The 22,051-nt window shown below is 41.5% G+C and overlaps 1 protein-coding gene across 1 annotated transcript in view; it reads right to left on the bottom strand.

The window, feature by feature from the left end:
• The window catches only part of RAD23B (RAD23 homolog B, nucleotide excision repair protein), a 177,517-nt gene that overhangs the window by 131,401 nt on the left and 24,065 nt on the right, over positions 1–22,051 (bottom strand). Inside the window, exon 2 of the mRNA XM_029604901.1 lies at positions 9,530–9,611. Coding sequence (XP_029460761.1) covers positions 9,530–9,611 — 82 coding nt within the window. The remainder of the gene's footprint in view (positions 1–9,529; positions 9,612–22,051) is intronic.

Below are 22,051 nucleotides of genomic sequence, written 5' to 3'. Positions count from 1 at the left end.
ATGATAGAGGTCTTTAAAAGTTATGAGAGGTCTTGAACAAGATGTGAATCAGTTATTTACACTTTCGAATAATAGAAGGACTAGGGGGCATTCCATGAAGTTAGCAAGTAGCACATTTAAGACTAATCAGAGAAAATTCTCTCACTCAACGCACAATAAAGCTGTGGAATTTGTTGCCAGAGGATGTGGTTAGTGCAGTTATTGTAGCTGGGTTCAAAGGAGGCTTGGATAAGTTCTTGGAGAAGTCCATTGACTGCTATTAATCAAGTTTACACTGGAGTAGATTTTCAAAGGGTATATTACGCGCGTAATCCCCACAAACCTACCCCTGCGCTCGCAGAGCCTATTTTGCAAACGCTCGGCGGCGCACACAAGCCCTGGGACACGTGTATGTGCCGGGGCTTTCAAAAATGGGCGGTCCCGAGTCCTTGGCGCATGCAAATTATGCCTGCCTCAGGCAGGCGTAACTGACAAAAAGGTAGGGGGGGGATTATAAAATTGGGCGTAGATTTGGTTGCGCCGGGTTGCGAACAAATCTATGCCCATGCGCAGGTTTAAGATCTGCCCCTTCTATTGATTGCATCAGAAGCATGGGATCTTCTTAGTGTTTGGGTAATTGCCAGGTTCTTATGGCCTGGTTTGGCCTCTGTTGGAAACAGGATGCCGGGCTTGGTCTGACCGAGCATGGCAATTCTTATGGTTCTTAATAATGGCGGAGGATGATCGCAAGTCTGCAGAGGTAGGCCTTAATTCTCCTAATGGCGCACTTCAAGTTAAAGAAGGTGATTTACTAACCCAAGCAGATTTTCAAAGTTGGTTACAGGACAAAGAAAACCTTGGCTATTGCATATCCCTCTCCCCCTCTCTATCCTAGAGACAGTTTAGGATTTGCAATCTGAGGTTGTCGAGATCAGCAGGAGAGTAGATATGGATATCAGGGCCAATAAGCTGGCTACTTATTCGCAGTTGCAGAAATCTGTTGAAACTGTGGAGAAAACTAACACTGAGCTCCTCAAGAAGCTGGAAGACCGAGAACTGAACACTATGCTGCAACATATTTTAGGGATCTCCTAGATTTCAATAATTACAGCCAGATCAGATATTTGCAAATCATTAGGTCCAAAGCAGTACAATTTCCCATGTGATATAGCATGCACTCAATTTTTCCATTAAACAAGTTATTTCCTAGCGAGGGAAAATGGGCACACTGATATTGAAATGATGTAATGTGGGAATTTATGCTGATCTTTCTCCTATAATTAACAGGAAGGGAAGAGAATTCAAAGATTACCCCTGTTTTACACACAGAATACCAGATATGGATGGCTATTCCTCTCTTGCCTAGCCTCGGTGGTGGTCACATCAGAAGCTGTAGTTCTACTTCAAGTGGCAGAGATACAAGCAAATGTATCTCCAGTGTCTGACAACTGTACCCCCAAAAAGAGACACTAAAATGGCAATGGGTGTCTAAGGTGGTATTGGGGGGGGGGGGTTCTTCTAAATAACAGCTGCTTGATTTCAAGTTGTTCCCTATGGGAACGGACTGTTTTTCACAGTTTTTGTTTTTCGGTGACTTTTCATCTTCCAATATGCTTCTGCTTAGATGTCAGCGATGGTGGTTCTATTAAAAAATATATATATTTTTTCAGATTTGAAGAATGAGGACTCTACATTTTTTTCACACTTTTTTGTAGGTTGAGGGGTGTGATTTGCTGATGTCATTCCTCATGAAAGAGCAGACCTGCTATGAGAGGTTAGCAGTCCAGGGGTTTGGGTTTTTTTTTGGGTGGGGGGGGGGGATTGGGGGAATCTTGTTTTGACGTTACGAGTTTGAGTTATTTTGATGCTGTTGGGGTGTACTATCTGGGTTCCATTAAGATGCTTGCAATGTGTATTTTTTTCTCTTATAGTTTATGCCTATGTTAATAAGGATAGCATCATTAAATATTAAGGGATTAAACTCTCCAATGAAGAGTTTGTTTAAAGAAGCTACCTTTTTAAAGGCCTCTATTTCTTATTCAAGAAAGACATCTCCGAGATGAGCGTTTGATTTGTTCAAAATTGTTGCCACTTATGTTTTTTCCTTCAAGCACAGTCAAGAATAACTATGAAGAGGTTGGTATTTTGTTATCTAAAGAATTAACCCCAGAGGTAAAGGAGGTTAGACGAGATATTGAGGGTGCGTATATCATGTTACACTTGAAGTCATACGCTGAACAATTTACTATTGTTAATTTGTATCCTCTAAATACAGACCAGTGTGCTTTTTTCTTTTTCTCTGAAGTTTTCTCTTTCACTGTGAAAGGGCATTTGTTTGTGGGAGGGGACTTCAATATACAAGGTCTCCACAGTTAGATAACACTACAGGAGGTGGTTTATACACTAGGCCTCTGATTTAAGCTTAAGTTTTGTAGATAGATGGGGGCTTTACGACATTTGGACAGTGTTCCAAAAAAAAAAAAAAAAAATTATGGCCAGATGGGTGAGTCACACCACTTATTCTCGCACTGATTTTTTTCCCCACTTGGTAACTTTAGTTTCTTGAACAAAAAGTTAGGAGATAAGGACCATGCACTGATCTGGTTAGATTCTTACAATTACCAATAAAGGCAGAAGATTTTGGAGATTTAATGACAGTTTGTTGAATGATTCAGACTTCAGTGACAAGTGATATTCAGGTATTTTTACACACTGACAAGTAGGGAACTTTTCCTGTAATGTTATGGGAGTGTCAAAGCAGTTATGGAAAAACTGGATTTCCCATGCCTCATACAAAAAAAAAAGCCAGAAAACTGAGAGTCTCTCAAATTAATAGGCCACAAGTAGTGCATAGATATACTCCAGGGGTTGAAGGCTGCTAGACACTGTATTTTTTGGATATTAATATATTGCTCATCAGTTAAATTTTGTTAAGCACGATTTCTCCGATTTCTCTGAACATGGCAACAAGGCTAGTAATCTTCTTGCTAGGAGAATGAAATATAAATTCCTATAAAATCATATTGTTAAAATTAAAGGCTGAGATGGGAAATCTGTAAGGGATAATAGACATTTTCCTTATTTTATAAAGAATTGTATTCTCTATATTATTCGCTGTCTTTCTGGAAATATGTATACCTAACAGATATCGATTTGCCATCACTCCCTTTGGAGTACCAATCTCCTCTGAACAGAGATGTAGAATTAGATACTTTAGGCACACTGAGCATATTCTGACAGATTGATTAAATCAGCAGCCATCCCTATCCAGAGGGAAATGGGATGTGAATTTGTGGAGAGCGCTCCACGTCAAAGCCTTGCAAATCTCCATGGGAACTACTCGCAAATGGACCACTGATGCTGCCATGGCTCTGAAAGAATGAGCCTTGACATGATCCTCAAGATGCAGTCCTGCCAGGGCATAACAGGAAATGCAATCTGCTAGCCAACTGGATATTGTCTGTTTGGCAACAGCAACGCCCAACCTATTCCTATTAAAAGAAATAAAAAGTTGGGTGAACTGTCTATGGGCTTCTGTCTGCTCCAGATAGAAGGCTAAGGCTCACTTGCAGTCCAAACTGCAGTGCTTGTTCGCCTTGGTGTGAACGGGGCCTAGGAAAAAATATTGGCAGAAAGATGGACTGGATAAGATGGAAGTCTGTCACCACCTTAGGCAGGAACTTAAAGTGTGAATGCAAGATCATCCTGTCATAGTAAAACTTAGTGAAAGCTGGATAAGTCATAAAGGCCTGGAGCTCGCTGATCGTGCATGCTGAAGTGACCGCCACCAAAAATATGACCTTGCAGATCAGGTACTTCAGGTCACAGGTGCGCAGCAGCTCAAAAGGAGCTTTTATCTGTTGACCTAGCAACATATTGAGGTCCCAAGACACAAGATGAGGCCTTAGGGGAGGCTTCAATTGAAGAAGGCCCCACATGAAACATACAGCTATAGGCTGTACAGATGTGGGCGTACCATCTACATCTTGATGGTATATGCCAAATACACTCACATGAACTCTAACGGAGCTGGTTTTCAAGCCAGCCTCAGATAGATATAGAAGGTAATCAAGCAGTTTCTGTGTGGGGCAGATGAACGGATCTAGGGTCTTCTGTTCACACCACATGGAAAACATCCTCCACTTCAGTCCATAGGACTTTCAAATGAAAGGCTTTCTAGAAGCCACCAGGATCAGAGACATCTTCTGAAAGATCAAGCGGATGCAGAATCAACCTCTCAACATCCAGGCTGCGACAGGGCCTGGAGATTGGGATGCTGCAGCCTGCCCTGATCTTGCGTGATGAGATCTGGGGAAGTCCCCAGACTGATTGGTTTCCAAATGGACATCTGCTGCAGCAGTGGAAACCAGATCTGTCGTGGCCAATGAGGGGCTAAGAGGATCATAGCCCCTCTGTCCTCCCAAAGCTTCAAGAGAGCCTTCGCCACTAAAGAAATCTGAGAATATGCATAGAGAATACCTTTGCTCCAATGACAGAAGAGGGCATCCAAGGCTGGTTTGCCTCTGACCTGTACAGGAAGCAGAACTGAGGAACCTTCCCTGCTGCAGGAGAACACAAACAGATCTAATTCTGGGCTCCCCCAGAGGCAGAATATTCAATTCACTACCCCTAGTCCAGGGACCACCTGCAGGATCTGAAGGCTTGATTCAGACTGTCCACTTCCATGTTCTCCATCCTGGCCAGGTACATGGCCCTGAGCACCATCCCGTGGGACAGGACCCCCAACCAGATGTTACACAGGACGTATAATCCAATGGCTCCCTGCTTTATGACAAACCACATGGCTACCTGTTTTTTGGTCTGAATCAGGACAACTGTTGGGACAGCCAATCTCTGAAAGCCTGTAGCATGTACCCAAATGCACGAAGATCCAAGAAGTTGATTTGACAAGAACATTCCTGAGCAGACCAAAGACCCTGGGTATCGAGCCCATTTACATGAACTTCCCACCCAGGGTAGATCTATCCTTTGTTAGAACAATAGGGGGGGGGGCAGCTCCGAAACGAGATCCCCTGTTCCAGGTGGAAAGTACCTACCATCAGGACAATGAGTCCCTGAGAGACAGGGTGACTCAGGTACAACCCTGGAGGCTCTGAGTTGCCTGGCACCACTGTGACCTCAGAGTTCATTGGTATCCTCACATGTATAAAGATGCTAGGAGAGTAAGATTGACAGTTGTGGCCATATGGCCCAACAGCCTCAACATGTGCCAGGCTGATACCTGCTGACTCTTGAATCTCTGCCGCCATGATTGCCACGGTGACTGACCTCTGGTGGGGCAGAAAGGCCTTGGCTTGAGCCATGTCTAGCACGGCTCCTATGAAGTCCATTTAAGGGGACAGGGTGAGATGGGACATCACAGTCACACGGACCTCATGTTTTCTGCACTCCAGACCCTTGTGCACTAGTGACATGAGGATGTCTTGTTGCTGTTGAAGCAGCTTCTCAGCCACCTCTTGCACCTGCTTCCAGATGTCCCACAAGTACTGGCTCATGTAGAGCTAGTAGGCAACGATGCGGGCAATAAGCATGGTGCCTTGGAACACTTTCCTTCCAAGAGCATCCTCTCTACGGTCCTTCCCCAGGGGCACAGAGGAATGGGTCCAAGAGCACTTGGCCCCTTAAGAGCGGATTCGACCACCACTGACGCTTATCAAATCCAGGAGCCTTCTGGATGAGGTAGACCTCGTCTGCCTTGTTAAATGGGAGGCACTGTCAGGTGATGTTCCCATATCCTCAGCAGCAACTCCTTAATCTCATGTACCCTGGACCTCCATGATTTCCATAGGAGGCTCCACGAACTGGAGGATCTCAAGCATTTTGCACCTGGCATCTTCCTCTGTCAAAAGCTGGAAAGGGATTGCCTCTGCATTCATCCTCACAAATCCTGTGTAGGTTAAGTGCTCAGCCAGAGACTTTCTTCGCTCTTCTGTAGGAGAAGGATCTGACGGGAGATAGAGTCCTCACAGAAGGACTTGGTCGGATCATCCCCCCAGGGGTCATAGGGATGGGGCCCCTAGGTGCACGGCCTATTTCCAGAGGTGCAGGCACTGGTAGAACTGGACAGGGGAGGCTGCAATTCTCAGCATCTCTGCCTGCCTTAGTGGAGCTTCCTTCTCAGGGGAACCGGCAATGTCTATTAACGGCTATTAATCAAGTTGACTTAGGGAATAGCCACTGCTCTTACTGGCATTAGAAGCATGGGATCTACTTAATGTTTTGGGTACTTGCCAGGTACTTATAATCTGGATTAGCCATTGTTGGAAACAGGACGCTGTGTTTGATGGACCCTTGGTCTGACCCAGCATGGCAACTTATGTTCTTAGGTATCTGAAGATCTGTATCATCTCCCCCGCATTCTCTCCCCTCTAGGATATAGATATTTAGATCTTTCAGCCTCTTCTCAAATGTCTTCTGATACAAACCCCACACTATTTTGGTTACCCTTTCTCCATTTCTTTTGCTATACAGTTTCCAGAACTGAACACAATACTCCAAGTGAGAATTAATCAAGGACTTCTACAAAGGAATTAACAGTTTTCTTACTAGTTATCCCTCTATATGCAGCCCAGTATTCTTCTGGCTTTAGCTATCACCTTATCAGAAGGCAGCAAAACAAACACCATTACTTCCAAGGTCCCTCTCTTGGTCCATGCACATCAATCTTTCACCCCCACTGCATACAGCTCTTTTGGATTACCGCATCCTCATTTGCATGACTGCACTTCTTGACATTGAATCCCAGCTGCCAAGTATTCAATCACTCTTCAAGCTTTCTTAAATCACTTTTCATTCTACTCCTTCAGGTACTATGTTGCAGATCTTAGTATCATCTGCAAACAGAAACTACCTTCTATTCCTTCTGCATTGTTGTTCAAAGATATTGAACAGAACTGATCTCAACATGATCCTTGCAATACAGATTTCTATCAGTCAACCAGTTTGTAATCCACACCACTACCTTGGCGCTCATTCCCAAGCTTATTTCACTCACAAGCCTATGCAGGACTGAATAAAAAGCTTTGTTGAAATCCAAGTACATCACATCACGTGCTCTTCCTTAATTTCTCTTGTCACCTAATCAGATTTTTTTTTTTTTTTGTCTGACAGGACCTTCCCTGGTGAATCCATGCTGCCTCAGGTCCAGCAAATCACCAGATTATAGATAATCTACTATCCTTTTCTTCAGCAGTCTCCATTAATTTTCCCACAACAGAAGTGAGGTTGACCGGCCTATAGTTTCCAGCCTCCTCTGTTACCACTCTTATGAAGTGGGACCACAACTGTTCTTCTCCAGTCTTGCAGCACCATTCCCATTTCCAGGGATCTGTTGAACAGTTCTTTCCACGGACCCGCAAGCACATCTGAACTCCTTTAGCATCCTGGGATATACCTCATCCTGCCCCCTTGGCCTTGTCCACTTAAACATTCTCTTCTGTAAATGGGGTTGCATCTACCCCACCCCCATTCATGGACTTGTCAACCAGCAATAGTCCTTTTTCCAGGGTGGTTCTTTAGTGAACACCAAACTGAACTATGTTCAATATGTTTTTTTCCTTTCTCCATACATTGTTCTTTCACCTTTCAGTTTCACTATACCACCTCGAGCCTTCGTCCTCATGTGTCTAAAAAATGTTTTGTCTTCTCGTTTTACCTTTGGCAATCCTTTCTTCCACGACCTTTTGCTTTTCTGATTTCTCTCTAAGTCTCCTTCAGCTTCACCAGATATTCTTCCCTGTGTTCCTGTTTGAGATACTTTGTACTTCTCAAAAGCTGTATTTTGCCTTTATTTTTCAGCCAACTCCTTTGAGAACCAGATTGGTTTCTTTATCCTTTTGCTTATTTTTAGAACAGATTTGATGCCTTTATAATAGCTCCTTTTAATGTGGTCCACTGTTTTCACCTCACCCATTTCCTCCCAATAGTCTAGTTAGTTTCCAGTTATGTCCCCATTTGGACAAAGTATATATTTTTTAAGTTCAAAGTCTGGATTTTCGTAGACACCTCTTTGCTGATTATATCAAACCATTCCCTCTGATGATCACTTGTGCTCATGTGAGCCTTTATAAGGACATTAGAGATACTATTCATTTACGAGTACTAGGTCAAGTATCATTCCCTCGCTTGTGGATTCCAATACCATTTGATGGAACACAGCCCCTTGAAAAGCATCCACTATATCTCTACTTTTTGCAGATTCTGCAGTAGGGCTACTCCAAACTACATCTGGCAGATTAAAACCTCTAATGAGCAATACTTCCCCCCCCCCCCCCACTTGCTGGCAGGGGGCATAACCTACTCATCTGGATTGTATGGCAGACAGGATAAGGATATAGGTATTAGTTTGGTTTTATTCTTGATTTACCACAGAATCAAGAACAGCATACCAAAGCAGTTTACAAATAAAAGGATATTACTTAATACAAATAGCTAAAAGCATTCCTATGTAGAAATTAACTAGTTAAATGAACTCCAAAATTATAATAAATCAAACTTTAAAATAAATAAAATCCTAAAATTAATATTCTTAGCTAACCGATAAAAATTCACTTTCACAGGTATTCAGTCAAGAAAAGTACAACCAATAGATAAGCGTAACAACTTATATCTCCTATATCAAACAAGATAAAGCCGGATCAATGCCAATTAGGTGTCATAATTGGCAAAAAAACTTGTTAGGTGGCTAATTGTGCACATGTATTGATGGAATATGTGGATTCTGCCAAAAATAGTCCTTCATGGACCCCCCCCTAACATTGTAAAAATTTGGTGATGCTCAGATGCAAAAGCCAAATACTTATTAGGGGACAATTATGTGCACATACTTGTGAAATACATGGATCTCACACACAAAAAAAAATTACCTGTCAGAATTCTCATGTACCCCCAACAAACCATGAAAATATGTTGTGCATAAGACACCAAACAGGAAAGTTATTAGTGGGGGACAAATACGCAGACAGGGTAATCACATAAGCCTCCTATCCTTCACAAATTATGCTAAATACTTCAGGCTCTATTTACCAAATATAAAAGCAGCTTACTTCTCCACTGACAGCTCTTGTGCTCTAAAAAGGTGAAATATAGATGACTTACTCTTTTGCACTAGTTGTGCAAGGTCTAGCCAATAAGGGCATGTGCCACATGATTGGCCTGCATCCTAGAGTTTAGATTGGGGGGGGGGGGGGGGGGGGGGGAGGGGAAGGAAGTAAGGCCACATAGGTAGCATTGGAACATAAATCCTAGTTGGCTTTTTACTCTTCTACAAGCCAGGTACTTTAAGTTCAGTACATTTTAAATCTGAGGCCATGAATTAAGAAATTAATCCATATACATTACTTCCTCTTTTGCTATGTCCAAATTTTAACACCATAAAAAACTAAAGGAGACCATTTCTTCCTCTACTTCAATGTTCTTGTGCAATCTATACAGCAACTTCGGGTGGTGCTACCTGTTCAAGCACTGCATGATATAGTCCAACTCTAATAGGTATCTTGTAAACTATACCCATATGATATCTAATAAATACCTGCATAAATTAACTTCTGTCCAGCTACTGGAAAGGCATCCTTCCCCTTTTCAGATTCGATTTTCTCTTTCAATGCCTTTACCTGTGGATACAGGAAAAAAAAAAGATGCCAAAAATCAGATAAGCAGTTTCAAAGATATTTATATGATATACCTGATTAATCTGAAGCTCTGCCCTAGGTACTTCTTCTGTAAAGGAGACCTGTAGTTTGGAGGCTATAGAGAAAAAATTGATATAGGAAGAAAAAACTGCGCTATCAGATTTAATTTTCTCTTTCCAAAATTTTATGTTCAATCCCAAAGACATGAAAAACTAGCAACCAATATTGACACCCTGATTTACAAGGAATTTCTCCCATTTTATTCATACTGGCTTTGCCTTTAGCGCTGCAAACAACCGGATGTACGAAAACATTTAAAAGTTATTAGAGACTCATCTTTTCAGGCAGGCATTTGATTGTTGAAAGCATGATGATATGATCTGTGGGCTTACAGTTACCTGTGTGTTATATTATGTATGTATTTATTGTAAGCTGCCTAGAACCATATATAGACAAATTATTTTAAATAAATAAAAATAAAGTTGATGAATCAGGCCATGTCTTCTCTGTAGAGGCTTACTCAAATACTTGCACTTTGTTTACTTTATTTCCATGTATTCCCTTTAGCTCTAAAACTGCATCAAGCAAAGAAAGTTTACTTACTATAGACAGGATGAATTGGCTATGATCTGTTGGTGATGACACCCGGCTGCACTGAACGATCTATATCTCCAAGCTAATAGAGCTTTGAGCATATAAGAGAGTTCCTGTACAGGCGTTGCCTGAATCTCCTCAAAGTCTGTTTCAAAGCTAATATAATAGGTAAGTCTGCTATCCAGGCAGGGGACAGGCATCTCATGACTAATTCATAATCTACTGAAAACTGTATGGCAGACATGAAAACTTTACAGTAAGCAAGCTCATTTTCCAATTGATAAGCGAGGCTGAATTAGCCATGATCTGTGGGGAGTCCCAAGCTGATTGCTGCAGCATAGCATTATAGATATAGCAACCCAGACTCTACCGTGGACAGCAGCAGAAAGAATGTCAGTGTTCTGCAGACACTAATGATATCGTGACATTGTGACAGCAGCCCTGCAGGCATATTTTAAGTCCTGCTAATTGAATTGCCCCTGAGGCAGCTCTATGAGCGAAACTCGGCCAGAGTCGGGCATTGAAATAAAGGGCTTCTTCTGATCGTCCGATTCTCATTGTCTTTACTGTATCACAGCCAACTGGATCGGCTTCCGATTTGTTTTTTGGGTCCATATGTCTATGGGTACATCCTTGAGGTGCTCTATGGAGGATGCTTCTACCGCTTGCACTTGGTGATCTGAGTTAGCGAGATCAAGCCTAGTCACTGAGCAGCAATGTTATATGCAATTAGTTATCCAATCTGATAATGTTCATTTAGTTACGGATAGTCCAATTTGTTGGGATCATATGAAACGAAAAGCTGTGATGCTTTCCTATGAGCTTGCATTCTACGTTTGTAGTATGCTAGAGCTCTTTTGCAGTCTAATATGTGTAGCAACTTTTCATCATGTGATGTTTTGGGCAGAACATTAGAAGCATAATCGACTGATTCAGAAGAAAGCAGAAACTACTTTTGGAATAAACTTTGGATGTCCCCTGACAACTATCTTTTGGAAGAATTACATGTAAGGTGAGTAATGAACTAAAGCTTGTGGAGGTAACAGCTACTAAAAAGAGAACCTCCCACATTAAGTATTTTAGTGATGCAGTTTCCATAGGTTCAAAAGAAGCTTTCATTAATGAAGTGAGAACTATGTTGATGGCCCAGGATACTGCTGGATGCAGATATAAGAGTCCCTTCATGAAGCTGGGGAATATAGGGTGCATGGACATCTGAGCTCCATGTTCTGGAGAATGATAAGCTACAATGGCACTCTTAACCATGCAGTTGCCAATCAAGAATGGAAAAGATAATGAAGATAAGATAGTAAAGAGCGAGGTTCACAGCTAAAAGGATTCTGGTTATGTGAGGTACACCATTTTGAGTAAAGTTTCCACTTGAAAATGTAACTGCATCTTGTGGATGTTTTCATGCTAAGAGCAAGGTATTTCGTATAGGTTCTGACAAAGACCATTGTGCTAGAGTTATGCATTCAACATCCAAGCTGTTAGATTCATAGTGACAGTAATGACAACATAAAAGGACCAAATGGTCCATCCAGTCTGCTCAGCAAGCTTAAGGTAGAAACTGCCACTCTGTGCAGATTACTCCCATGTTTCTCTTAAGGGTAGTAACTGCGGCTCCATGCAGTTATCCCCAAACCTTGTTATAAAACCCATAAAAATTGCACCTAGCAACACTTTATTGGGTGATGAGCTTTCTTGAAAATTCAGACAGTGAACATAAGAAAGAAGAACATAAGAAAATGCCATACTGGGTCAGACCAAGGGCCCATCAAGCCCAGCATCCTGTTTCCAACAGTGGCCAATCCAGGCCATAAGAACCTGGCAAGTACCCAAAAACTAAGTCTATTCCATGTAACCATTGCTAATGGCAGTGGCTATTCTCTAAGTGAACTTAATAGCAGGTAATGGACTTCTCCTCCAAGAACTTATCCAATCCTTTTTTAAACACAGCTGTACTAACTGCACGAACCACATTCTCTGGCAACAAATTCCAGAGTTTAATTGTGCGTTGAGTAAAAAATAACTTTCTCCGATTAGTTTTAAATGTGCCCCATGCTAACTTCATGGAGTGCCCCCTAGTCTTTCTACTATCCGAAAGAGTAAATAACCGATTCACATCTACCCGTTCTAGACCTCTCATGATTTTAAACACCTCTATCATATCCCCCCCTCAGTCGTCTCTTCTCCAAGCTGAAAAGTCCTAACCTCTTTAGTCTTTCCTCATAGGGGAGTTGTTCCATTCTCCTTATTTTGGTAGCCCTTCTCTGTACCTTCTCCATCGCAATTATATCTTTTTTGAGATGCGGCGACCAGAATTGTACACAGTATTCAAGGTGCGGTCTCACCATGGAGCGATACAGAGGCATTATGACATTTTCGTTTTATTCACCATTCCTTTTCTAATAATTCCTAACATTCTGTTTGCTTTTTTGACTGCCGCAGCACACTCTACCGACGATTTCAATGTGTTATCCACTATGACACCTAGATCTCTTTCTTGAGTTGTAGCACCTAATATGGAACCCAACGTTGTGTAATTATAGCATGGGTTATTTTTCCCTATATGCATCACCTTGCACTTATCCACATTAAATTTCATCTGCCATTTGGATGCCCAATTTTCCAGTCTCACAAGGTCTTCCTGCAATTTATCACAATCTGCTTGTGATTTAACTACTCTGAACAATTTTCTGTCATCTGCAAATTTGATTATCTCACTTGTCATATTTCTTTCCAGATCATTTATAAATATATTGAACAGTAAGGGTCCCAATACAGATCCCTGAGGCACTCCACTGTCCACTCCCTTCCACTGAGAAAATTGCCCATTTAATCCTACTCTCTGTTTCCTGTCTTTCAGCCAGTTTGCAATCCACGAAAGGACATCACCACCTATCCCATGACTTTTTACTTTTCCTAGAAGCCTCTCATGAAGAACTTTGTCAAACGCCTTCTGAAAATCCAAGTACACTTCATCTACCGGTTCACCTTTATCCACATGTTTATTAACTCCTTCAAAAAAGTGAAGCAGATTTGTGAGGCAAGACTTGCCCTGGGTAAAGCCATGCTGACTTTGTTTCATTAAACCATGTCTTTCTATATGTTCTGTGATTTTGATGTTTAGAACACTTTCCACTATTTTTCCTGGCACTGAAGTCAGGCTAACCGGTCTGTAGTTTCCTGGATCGCCCCTGGAGCCCTTTTTAAATATTGGGGTTACATTTGCTATCCTCCAGTCTTCAGGTACAATGGATGATTTTAATGATAAGTTACAAATTTTTACTAATAGGTCTGAAATTTCATTTTTTAGTTCCTTCAGAACTCTGGGGTGAATACCATCTGGTCCAGGTGATTTACTACTCTTCAGTTTGTCAATCAGGCCTACCACATCTTCTAGGTTCACCGTGATTTGATTCAGTCCATCTGAATCATTACCCATGAAAACCTTCTCCATTACGGGTACCTCCCCAACATCCTCTTCAGTAAACACCGAAGCAAAGAAATCATTTAATCTTTCCGCGATGGCCTTATCTTCTCTAAGTGCCCCTTTAACGGTCCAACTGACTCCCTCACATGCTTTCTGCTTCGGATATATTTTAAAAAGTTTTTACTGTGAGTTTTTGCCTCTACAGCCAACTTCTTTTCAAATTCTCTCTTAGCCTGTCTTATCAATGTCTTACATTTAACTTGCCAATGTTTATGCTTTATCCTATTTTCTTCTGTTGGATCCTTCTTCCAATTTTTGAATGAAGATCTTTTGGCTAAAATAGCTTCTTTCACCTCCCCTTTTAACCATGCCGGTAATTGTTTTGCCTTCTTTCCACCTTTCTTAATGTGTGGAATACATCTGGACTGTGCTTCTAGAATGGTATTTTTTAACAATGACCACGCCTCTGACATTTTTTTTACTTTTGTAGCTGCTCCTTTCAGTTTTTTTCTAACAATTTCTCTCATTTTATCAAAGTTTCCCTTTTGAAAGTTTAGCACGAGAGCCTTGGATTTGCACACTGTTCCTTTTCCAGTCATTAAATCAAATTTGATCATATTATGATCACTATTGCCAAGCGGCCCCACCACCATTACCTCTCTCTCACCAAGTCCTGTGCTCCACTGAGAATTAGATCTAAAATTGCTCCCTCTCTCGTCGGTTCCTGAACCAATTGCTCCATAAAGCTATTATTTATTCCATCCAGGAACGTTATCTCTCTCGTGTGACCCGATGATACATTTACCCAGTCTATATTGGGGTAATTGAAGTCTCCCATTATTACTGCACTACCAATTTGGTTAGCTTCCCTAATTTCTCTTAGCATTTCACTGTCCATCTCACCATCTTGACCAGGTGGACGGTAGTATACCCCTATCACTGTAGTCTTCCCCGACACACAAGGGATTTCTACCCATAAAGATTCAATTTTGTATTTAGTCTCATGCAGGATGTTTATCCTGTTGGACTCTATGCCATCCCGGACATAAAGCGCCACACCTCCTCCCGGGTGCTCCTCTCTGTCATTGGATATAATTTGTACCTCGGTATAGCACTGTCCCATTGGTTATCTTCCTTCCACCATGTCTCTGAGATGCCAATTAAGTCTATGTCGTCATTCACTGCTATACATTCTAATTCTCCCATCTTACTTCTTAGACTTCTGGCATTGGCATACAAACATTTCAAAGTTTGTTTTTTGTTTGTATTTTCATTCTGCTTTTTAATTGATAGGGATAAGTTAGAATTTTTTAGCTCAGGTGAGGTTTTAGTTACAGGCACTTGGACTACTTTTCTAATTATTGGAACCTCACTGTTGGGATGCCCTAATTCTAATGCATCATTCGTATCCTTTAAAGATACCTCTCTCCGAACCATGCGCTGCTGAGCGACTGTCGGCTTTCCCCTTACAGTGCTGTGATGCTTTGCTTATAGAGTTGGCTGTAGAAGCAGTCCTGTGCTTTTTCCCTTATGTCGGCACATCAGTATTCCAGAATATAGAAACAGAGGCTCTCAGTTGTCTGAATCCAATTTCTCTTTTCTCTCCTGCCCTCTAAGCAAGGAGCAATGTTGCAGTTGCATTAAAAGCATCAAGGCGTATTGGTTAAGAGTAGTAATCTACATGCCTTAAGGATAGCAATTGCCACACCAGCAAGTTACCCCTTTGCACGCTTTTCATTTCTGTGCTCTAGACTTTAGAGATCCAGTGTTTATCCCAAGCCCCTTTGAATTCTTTTAACCTTTACACCTTCTCCAGAAAGGCATTCCAGCATCCACTACACTTTCCATGAAGAAATATTTCACGACATTGGCTCCAAGTCATCCCACCTGGAGTTGCATTTTGTGACCCCTAGTTCTATTGTTTTGTTTTCTTTCCAATAGAAAAGTTGTGAATCAATAAAAACATTCAGGTATCTGAAGGTCTATATCATAACTCCCCTGCGCCTCCTCTATTCCTAGGTATACATATTCAGATTCTTCACTCTCTCCTCACTGCCTCCATCCTGTCTCTACCATTTTTGAGATACAATCTCCAGAAGTGAATACAAAACTCCAGTAAGGCCTCACCAAGGACATCAACTTTTTCTTACTGGTTGTTCCTCTCTCTAAAGCCAAAAGAATACTGGGCTGCAGTCATCTTCAGATAACCAAACACTATTAACACATGATTTCTCTTTTGATCTGTGCAGAGTCTTTCATCCACATCAGCTCTTTTTGCTTACTGCACCCCAGATGCATGATTCTGCACTTCTTGGCATTGAATCCCAGCTGCCAAATCTTCAACCACGCAAGCTTTCTTAAATCACTTTTCATTCTACTCCTTCAGGCATGTCCACGGAGCACTGATCTCTCTTCAGAATAGGTTCCATTTAACATTGCACACTATCTATCAGTCAACCAGTTTGTAATCCACACCATGATTCTTGGCGCTCACTCCTAAGTTTCTCATTTTATTCACAAGCTTCCCATGCAGGACAGTATCAACACCTTTGCTGAAATGTTAGAATAGGTAGAAAAGGACCAGTCAGTCCATCCAGTCTGCCCTGCAAGCTTATGATAGCATCAGCCGCACCATATAGATCTCCCCCATAATGGTAGCATCAGGAGAATGCATATGAACCATACAAGTTACCCCCATACTTAGTTTTACAAACTGTTAAAAGTCAGGGCCCTTGTTGATTGCTGTCCGAGTCCAATTCCCGGTTACTTCTTGTCATTGAAGCAGAGAGCAATGTTGGAGTTGCATTACAAGTATAAGGCTTATTGGTCAAAGGTAGTAACAGCTGCATGAGTAAGTTACCCCCATGCTTGTTTCCCCATACTGTAAAATTCAATGTCTTGTTGGTTGCTGTCTGAAACTAATGCCCTTTTCCTCCCGCCGATAAAGCAGAGAGCAATAATGGAGTTGCATCAACAGTATGAAGGCTTATTGGTTCAAGGGTAGTAACTGCCTTACCAGTAAGTTACCCCCATGCACTCTTTTCTTCAATTTCCATCCTCTAGCCTCTAGGGATCCACAGTGTTTATCCCATGTCCCTTTGAAATCTCTCACCATTTTTGTCTTCACCACCTTCTCTGGAAGGGCATTCCAGGCATCCACCACCCTTCTCTGTTAAGGAATATTTCCTGATGTTGGTTCTAAGTTGTCCTCCATGGAGTTTCATTTTGTGACCACTAGTTCTACTGATTTCTTTCCAATCAACGGATTGTTGATTGTGCATCATTAAAACCTTTCAGGTCTGTATCATATCTCCCCTGCACCTCCTCTCCTCCAGGTATACATATTTAAGTCCTTCAACTTCTCATAAGTCATCTGCTGGAGACCCCCACCATTTTCACCGCCCTTCTCTGGACTGCCTCCATCCTGTCTGTCCCTTTTGAGATACGGTCTCCAGAACTGACCACAATACTCCAAATGAGGCCTCACCAAGGACTTGTACAAGGAGATCATCACCTTTTTCTTACTGGTTATGCCTCTCTATGCAGCCCAGTAATCTTCTGGCTTTAGCCATCACCTTGTCACAGTTTCCAGTGATCTGAAGATGGCAAAGCAGTCACCCCAAGGTCCCTCTCTTGCTCCGTGCACAACAGCTCTTCACCCCCCCCCCCCCAACACATACAGCTCTTTTAGATTACTCTACCCCAGATGTATAACTCTGCACTTCTTGGCATTGAATCCCAGTTGCCATATCTTTGACCACTGTTCAAGCTTCCTTAAATCATGTCTCATTATTTCTATTCCTTCTGGTGTGACCACTCTGTTGCAGATCTTAGTATCATCCGCAAAAAGACAAACTTTACCTTTTATCCCTTCTGCATTGTCGCTCTCAAAGATATTGAACAGGACCCGTCCCAACACCGATCCTTGTGGCACTCCACTTAACACCTCTCTTCAGAGTAGGTTCTATTTACCATCCCACACTGTCTTCTTCCTCAATCCAATTCTCTAGTCACCCAAACAAAAATGAGATTTTTCTTACAGGATTTTACCCCGGTAAATCCATGCTGCCTCAGATCTAGCAACCCACCATATTACAAATAATTCACTATCCTTTCTTTCATCAGAGTCTCCATTATTTTTCCACCACTGAGAGGAGGCTAACCAGCTTGTAGTTGTCAACCTTCTCTCTGCTACCACTCTCAGAGTGGACCACCACAGTTCTTCTCCAATCCCACAGCACTACTCCTTTTCTAGTGACCTATTGAATAGGTCCTTCAGCACCTCTGAGCACTCAGTATCCTGGGATATATCTCATCCAGCCTCATGGCCTTGTCCACTTAGTTTGCCTAGCCTTTCCCATACATTCTCTTCTGTAAATGGAATTTTGTCTATCCCATTCCTATCTATGGTCTTGTCAACCAGCAAGTCCTTCTCCAGGATCTTCTATAGTGACCAAACTGACATTTCTTCATTTCTCTCCACACATTGCTCATTTCAATTTCACTATACCACCTCTGGTCTCCCTTCTCATATTTATAAAATGTTTTGTAACCTTGCTTTACCTCTTTGGCAATCCTTTTTTCCACCTGACATTTTGCTTTGCTTATTTCTTTCTTCAATTCCCTCAGTTAACAGATATTCTTCCCATGTTACCTTTTTTGGGATCCTTTATATTTCTTGAACACTGTTCTTTTTGCATTTTATATTTTCAACCATCTCCTTAAGAGAACAAGATTGTTTTTTTTTCTCACATATGCGTTGCCTTTTAATAACTCCTTTTAATTTGGCCCACTGTGGTTCTACCTCATTCATTTTCTCCCAATCTTCAGTTCTTCCTCCAGGTACATCCCCATTTTGACAAAATCCATTTATGAAATTCAAAACTCTGGTCTTCACGTGACTTCTCTGTATCCTATTCACGAAATCGAACTAGGTTCATAATCTAATTGATCTGATTCAGAACTGGCAGCGTTGAACTAATAACGAGCCTCATTCTTGGGTTATAAGTGCAGGATAGTCTTCCAACTGGATGGGAGGTCTTTCAGGAAATTATATTAGACAGGCATACCATGGTTGTCTCGTCCATGCCGGCGTGATTAGGGTCATCCTTGCCTGGTCTTGCATGAATTTTTGAATGATATGAGAGGTTTTGGAGGACAAGTGTACACCAGGCTTATGCCCCATGGATTTAAAGCATCTGGAGCATCTTGCAGAGCACTGGGACGGATAGAACAGGATCCATTTAGTTTTCTGATCTGTTCCACTGCAAAGAGGTTGATCTATGGTCCCCCGTCCCCCCCAGTTTGAATAGCTGATCAGCTATGGACTGTGTCAGGGACCTTTCATGTGGGCGGAATATCCTGATGGACTGGAAAGATGGAAAGTGATACTAATATGATCTGTAATGGCCTTCTTGGCTAGTTGAGTCTATTTATAAAAAAAAAAAGAAAAAAGGGCATCTTTCCCTAGTGTGGTATTTCTTAGATGACAGACTGAACTGCCATATTCTGTTCCTTTATTTGGGATATCATCTTGCAAGCTTTTCTTCAAAAAGGTTGTCACTTAAACATAAATGGTCAGCCAGCTTTTCATGCACGTCTCTTATTCTACTTGGTCTAAGCCACGTCATGCGATAGCTCCTATGGCTGCTGCAGATGTGGGTAGACTGTCAAAAGATTCATAGACTGACTGTAGAAGTCTGATGGCTTCTTCTAACTCATAAGAGCAGCATGGAAGTTATTTGTTCACCTGTTTCAGAATGAGTGAAAGATTTCAGTTTGAAACCACTCAGAAGTATTGCACCATGTAAAACTGATGAAGTGATTCTCACTGTTAGCATAGTGCTTTAAAAAAAGCTTTTTTGCTGAAATAGTCTAGGATTCAATGATCCTTTCCTGAATGTGTATTAGAAAGGAGGGGGTTTTTTGCCTTTTTCATAGTGGATTCTACCACAACAGAGCTGTGGGGGTAGTTTGATGACTCCGTATCCTGGTGATTTCTTTATCCAGAAATATCTAGCTTACAGTCTATTCCAGAGGATGGTGTGTCTCACATATTCATGAATACTGTATCCAATACCACCTGCACTAGTAAGGCAGAAGGGTTCATCAGGTACATCAAGTATTTTTAGAATGCCCATGACCTCTATTCTTGGGTCTAGATCTTTTTGTACTTCTATTTTAAGTGTTAAATCTTGTTCAGGAAATGGGACTAGGTTGGGTCTTTTGGTGGAGATGTGTACCCAGGCGGCACTGGAGGGGAGGCTGAAGGAACACCTGTGGAGCTGCCTGAGGACTCCCCTGGAGAATAAGTGGACCAGGAAGACTGCGGCAATCTAGGTGGTCTCTTAATATGTGAGGGCACCGTTGGAGGTAAAGGAGCTTCATCGGGGAGGGGGGGGGGAATCTTCTTAGTTGAGATAACAGCGATGCTGGAAAAGACTACTCTGCATTATCCTCTGAGGCGTCATAGCAATAATGGAGTAAGCTGGCAGGAACTCTGGCTTTTCTACCTGTGGAAGTAAAGATCTAATTCTGTCAGTGATGTTACATTGTCTGCTGAGATCTTTGACTTGGGAGTCAGGGGTGGAGTATTTTCTTTTGAAAAAAGTATGGCCTCATGGGTAGAGGGTGGATGAATGATAGTGGAAGTAATCAACAAACAGGATCAGAGTTTGAAGGTGCAGTCCTTGATTTAATAAATAGGATATAGGTACTGTCAGATCTAAAAGGAGGAAGATGCAGCCTGAGTTCATAGGAAGTTGGAACCGTGGTTAAGTATCTGATTTGGTAAAGCTGCTTTTAATATATCTTGAGCATGCCATTCAGGTTGACCCGGTAGTATTGAAAAAGGATATTGCTGCCTCATGAATCCCTTAAGATGCTGTAGATCAGGGTGAGTGTACTGATAGAGGTTTGGCCCCTCATCAGAACTTGTCCCCTGATAATTCAGTTTTGAAGATTTTTATGCAGATTTGGTCATTTGTTTTGGCATTTTTGGTGCATCTTGAACATGCTCCATAGGGGACAGAAATGCATCTGTTTTCTGCTTCGTTCATTGGTCACTAGGATCAACGTGCGCCCAGATCTTTGACAAACTGTGGCTTGCATCAAATTCTTCGGCACAATACTCTCTCTCAAAGCTTCCGTGCTGCATTCAAAGGTGGTTCGACACTGCATCAAAGATTTTGATTTTTTGGGGAGGGACTGGCACTGAATGTGCTGAATGCACAAAAATCCCAGTGCTTGATTTTAACATGTTCTCCAAAAGTCACTACACTATCTCAGAGGATTTGCTGCACTTTTTAAAACAATGAAGCAGTAATTTTAATAGGAATCACACAAGAGAATTAACAGATTGCTGTACTGAACATGTAAAACAGACTAATTCAATTATTAGGATACTAAAGTGTGGCATGTGTGGCAGATTTAATACTTCCTTAGGAAGATGAGATTAGTGTATTCCTTAAATCCTCTAGTCCTTCTCCCATAAGAACTAGTCATTCTTCGTCCTTCCCCCCACCCCCAAAGCCTCCAACACACTTCTTGCCTCTTCCCTTTGTAGCACTCCATACCCTCAACATCTGACTCCATCTTTTTTTTCCTTCCTCCCTCCATTCAGCAGTGCATCTCTTCCTTTCTTTTTCCATTGGGCCACAGTGGAACAATCAGCTGAGCTCCATTAGAAAGGAAGACTACCCTGCACATGCCATGCTCTCTGCTAAGCAAATGAAACTTTTGAGACTACAAACTTTAAAAAACAAAAAAAATACTAATATTAGGCAATACTCTATCTTTTCTTGTGCCTATTTAATACTAACAACCACAAGCACAATTATTTTTTTTTGTTAACTTTGATTTCTTATACCAACAATTGTGATGGTTATAACAATGATTAAATGACACACCTAATCTTTATCTTACTAAAATCACCATCCATTCATACTCAACCACACCTCTCACTTTTTGTGCAACATATGCAAAATAGAACTTACATAATATTCACTTAAAATATTACAATGACAAACATTTATGTAATTTTATACAACTTGATATAACTCATCTTAATATTAACACGTTGTCATCAATATACGTTACCAAATTAACCCTTATACCACTGTAAAGTGATAAGAACAACATCAGTGTCAAGCACTTCGTTATCTTTTTCTGTCTATCCCAACCGGGCCCTGGATTCGCCTTCCGGCTTCTTCAGGGGAATATATATATATTATTCGACCAGTGCTTAATCTCTCACAACACGTCCATATATGCTCTACCATTCCATAAGGGTACTTATGTTCTTCGTTACATCTGTAACTTTATATTGTGAGAGCTTTGAGCAACGTTAGAGGCATTGGTGAAATATGTATGCACTGCTTGTGTCGCGCTATTG

The sequence above is a fragment of the Rhinatrema bivittatum genome, chromosome 1 (genome assembly GCF_901001135.1).
Source record: "Rhinatrema bivittatum chromosome 1, aRhiBiv1.1, whole genome shotgun sequence".
In the NCBI taxonomy this organism is placed as follows: domain Eukaryota; kingdom Metazoa; phylum Chordata; class Amphibia; order Gymnophiona; family Rhinatrematidae; genus Rhinatrema; species Rhinatrema bivittatum.
Note: the sequence above shows the minus strand (reverse complement) of the source record. Positions and strands in the feature narration are given on the sequence as shown.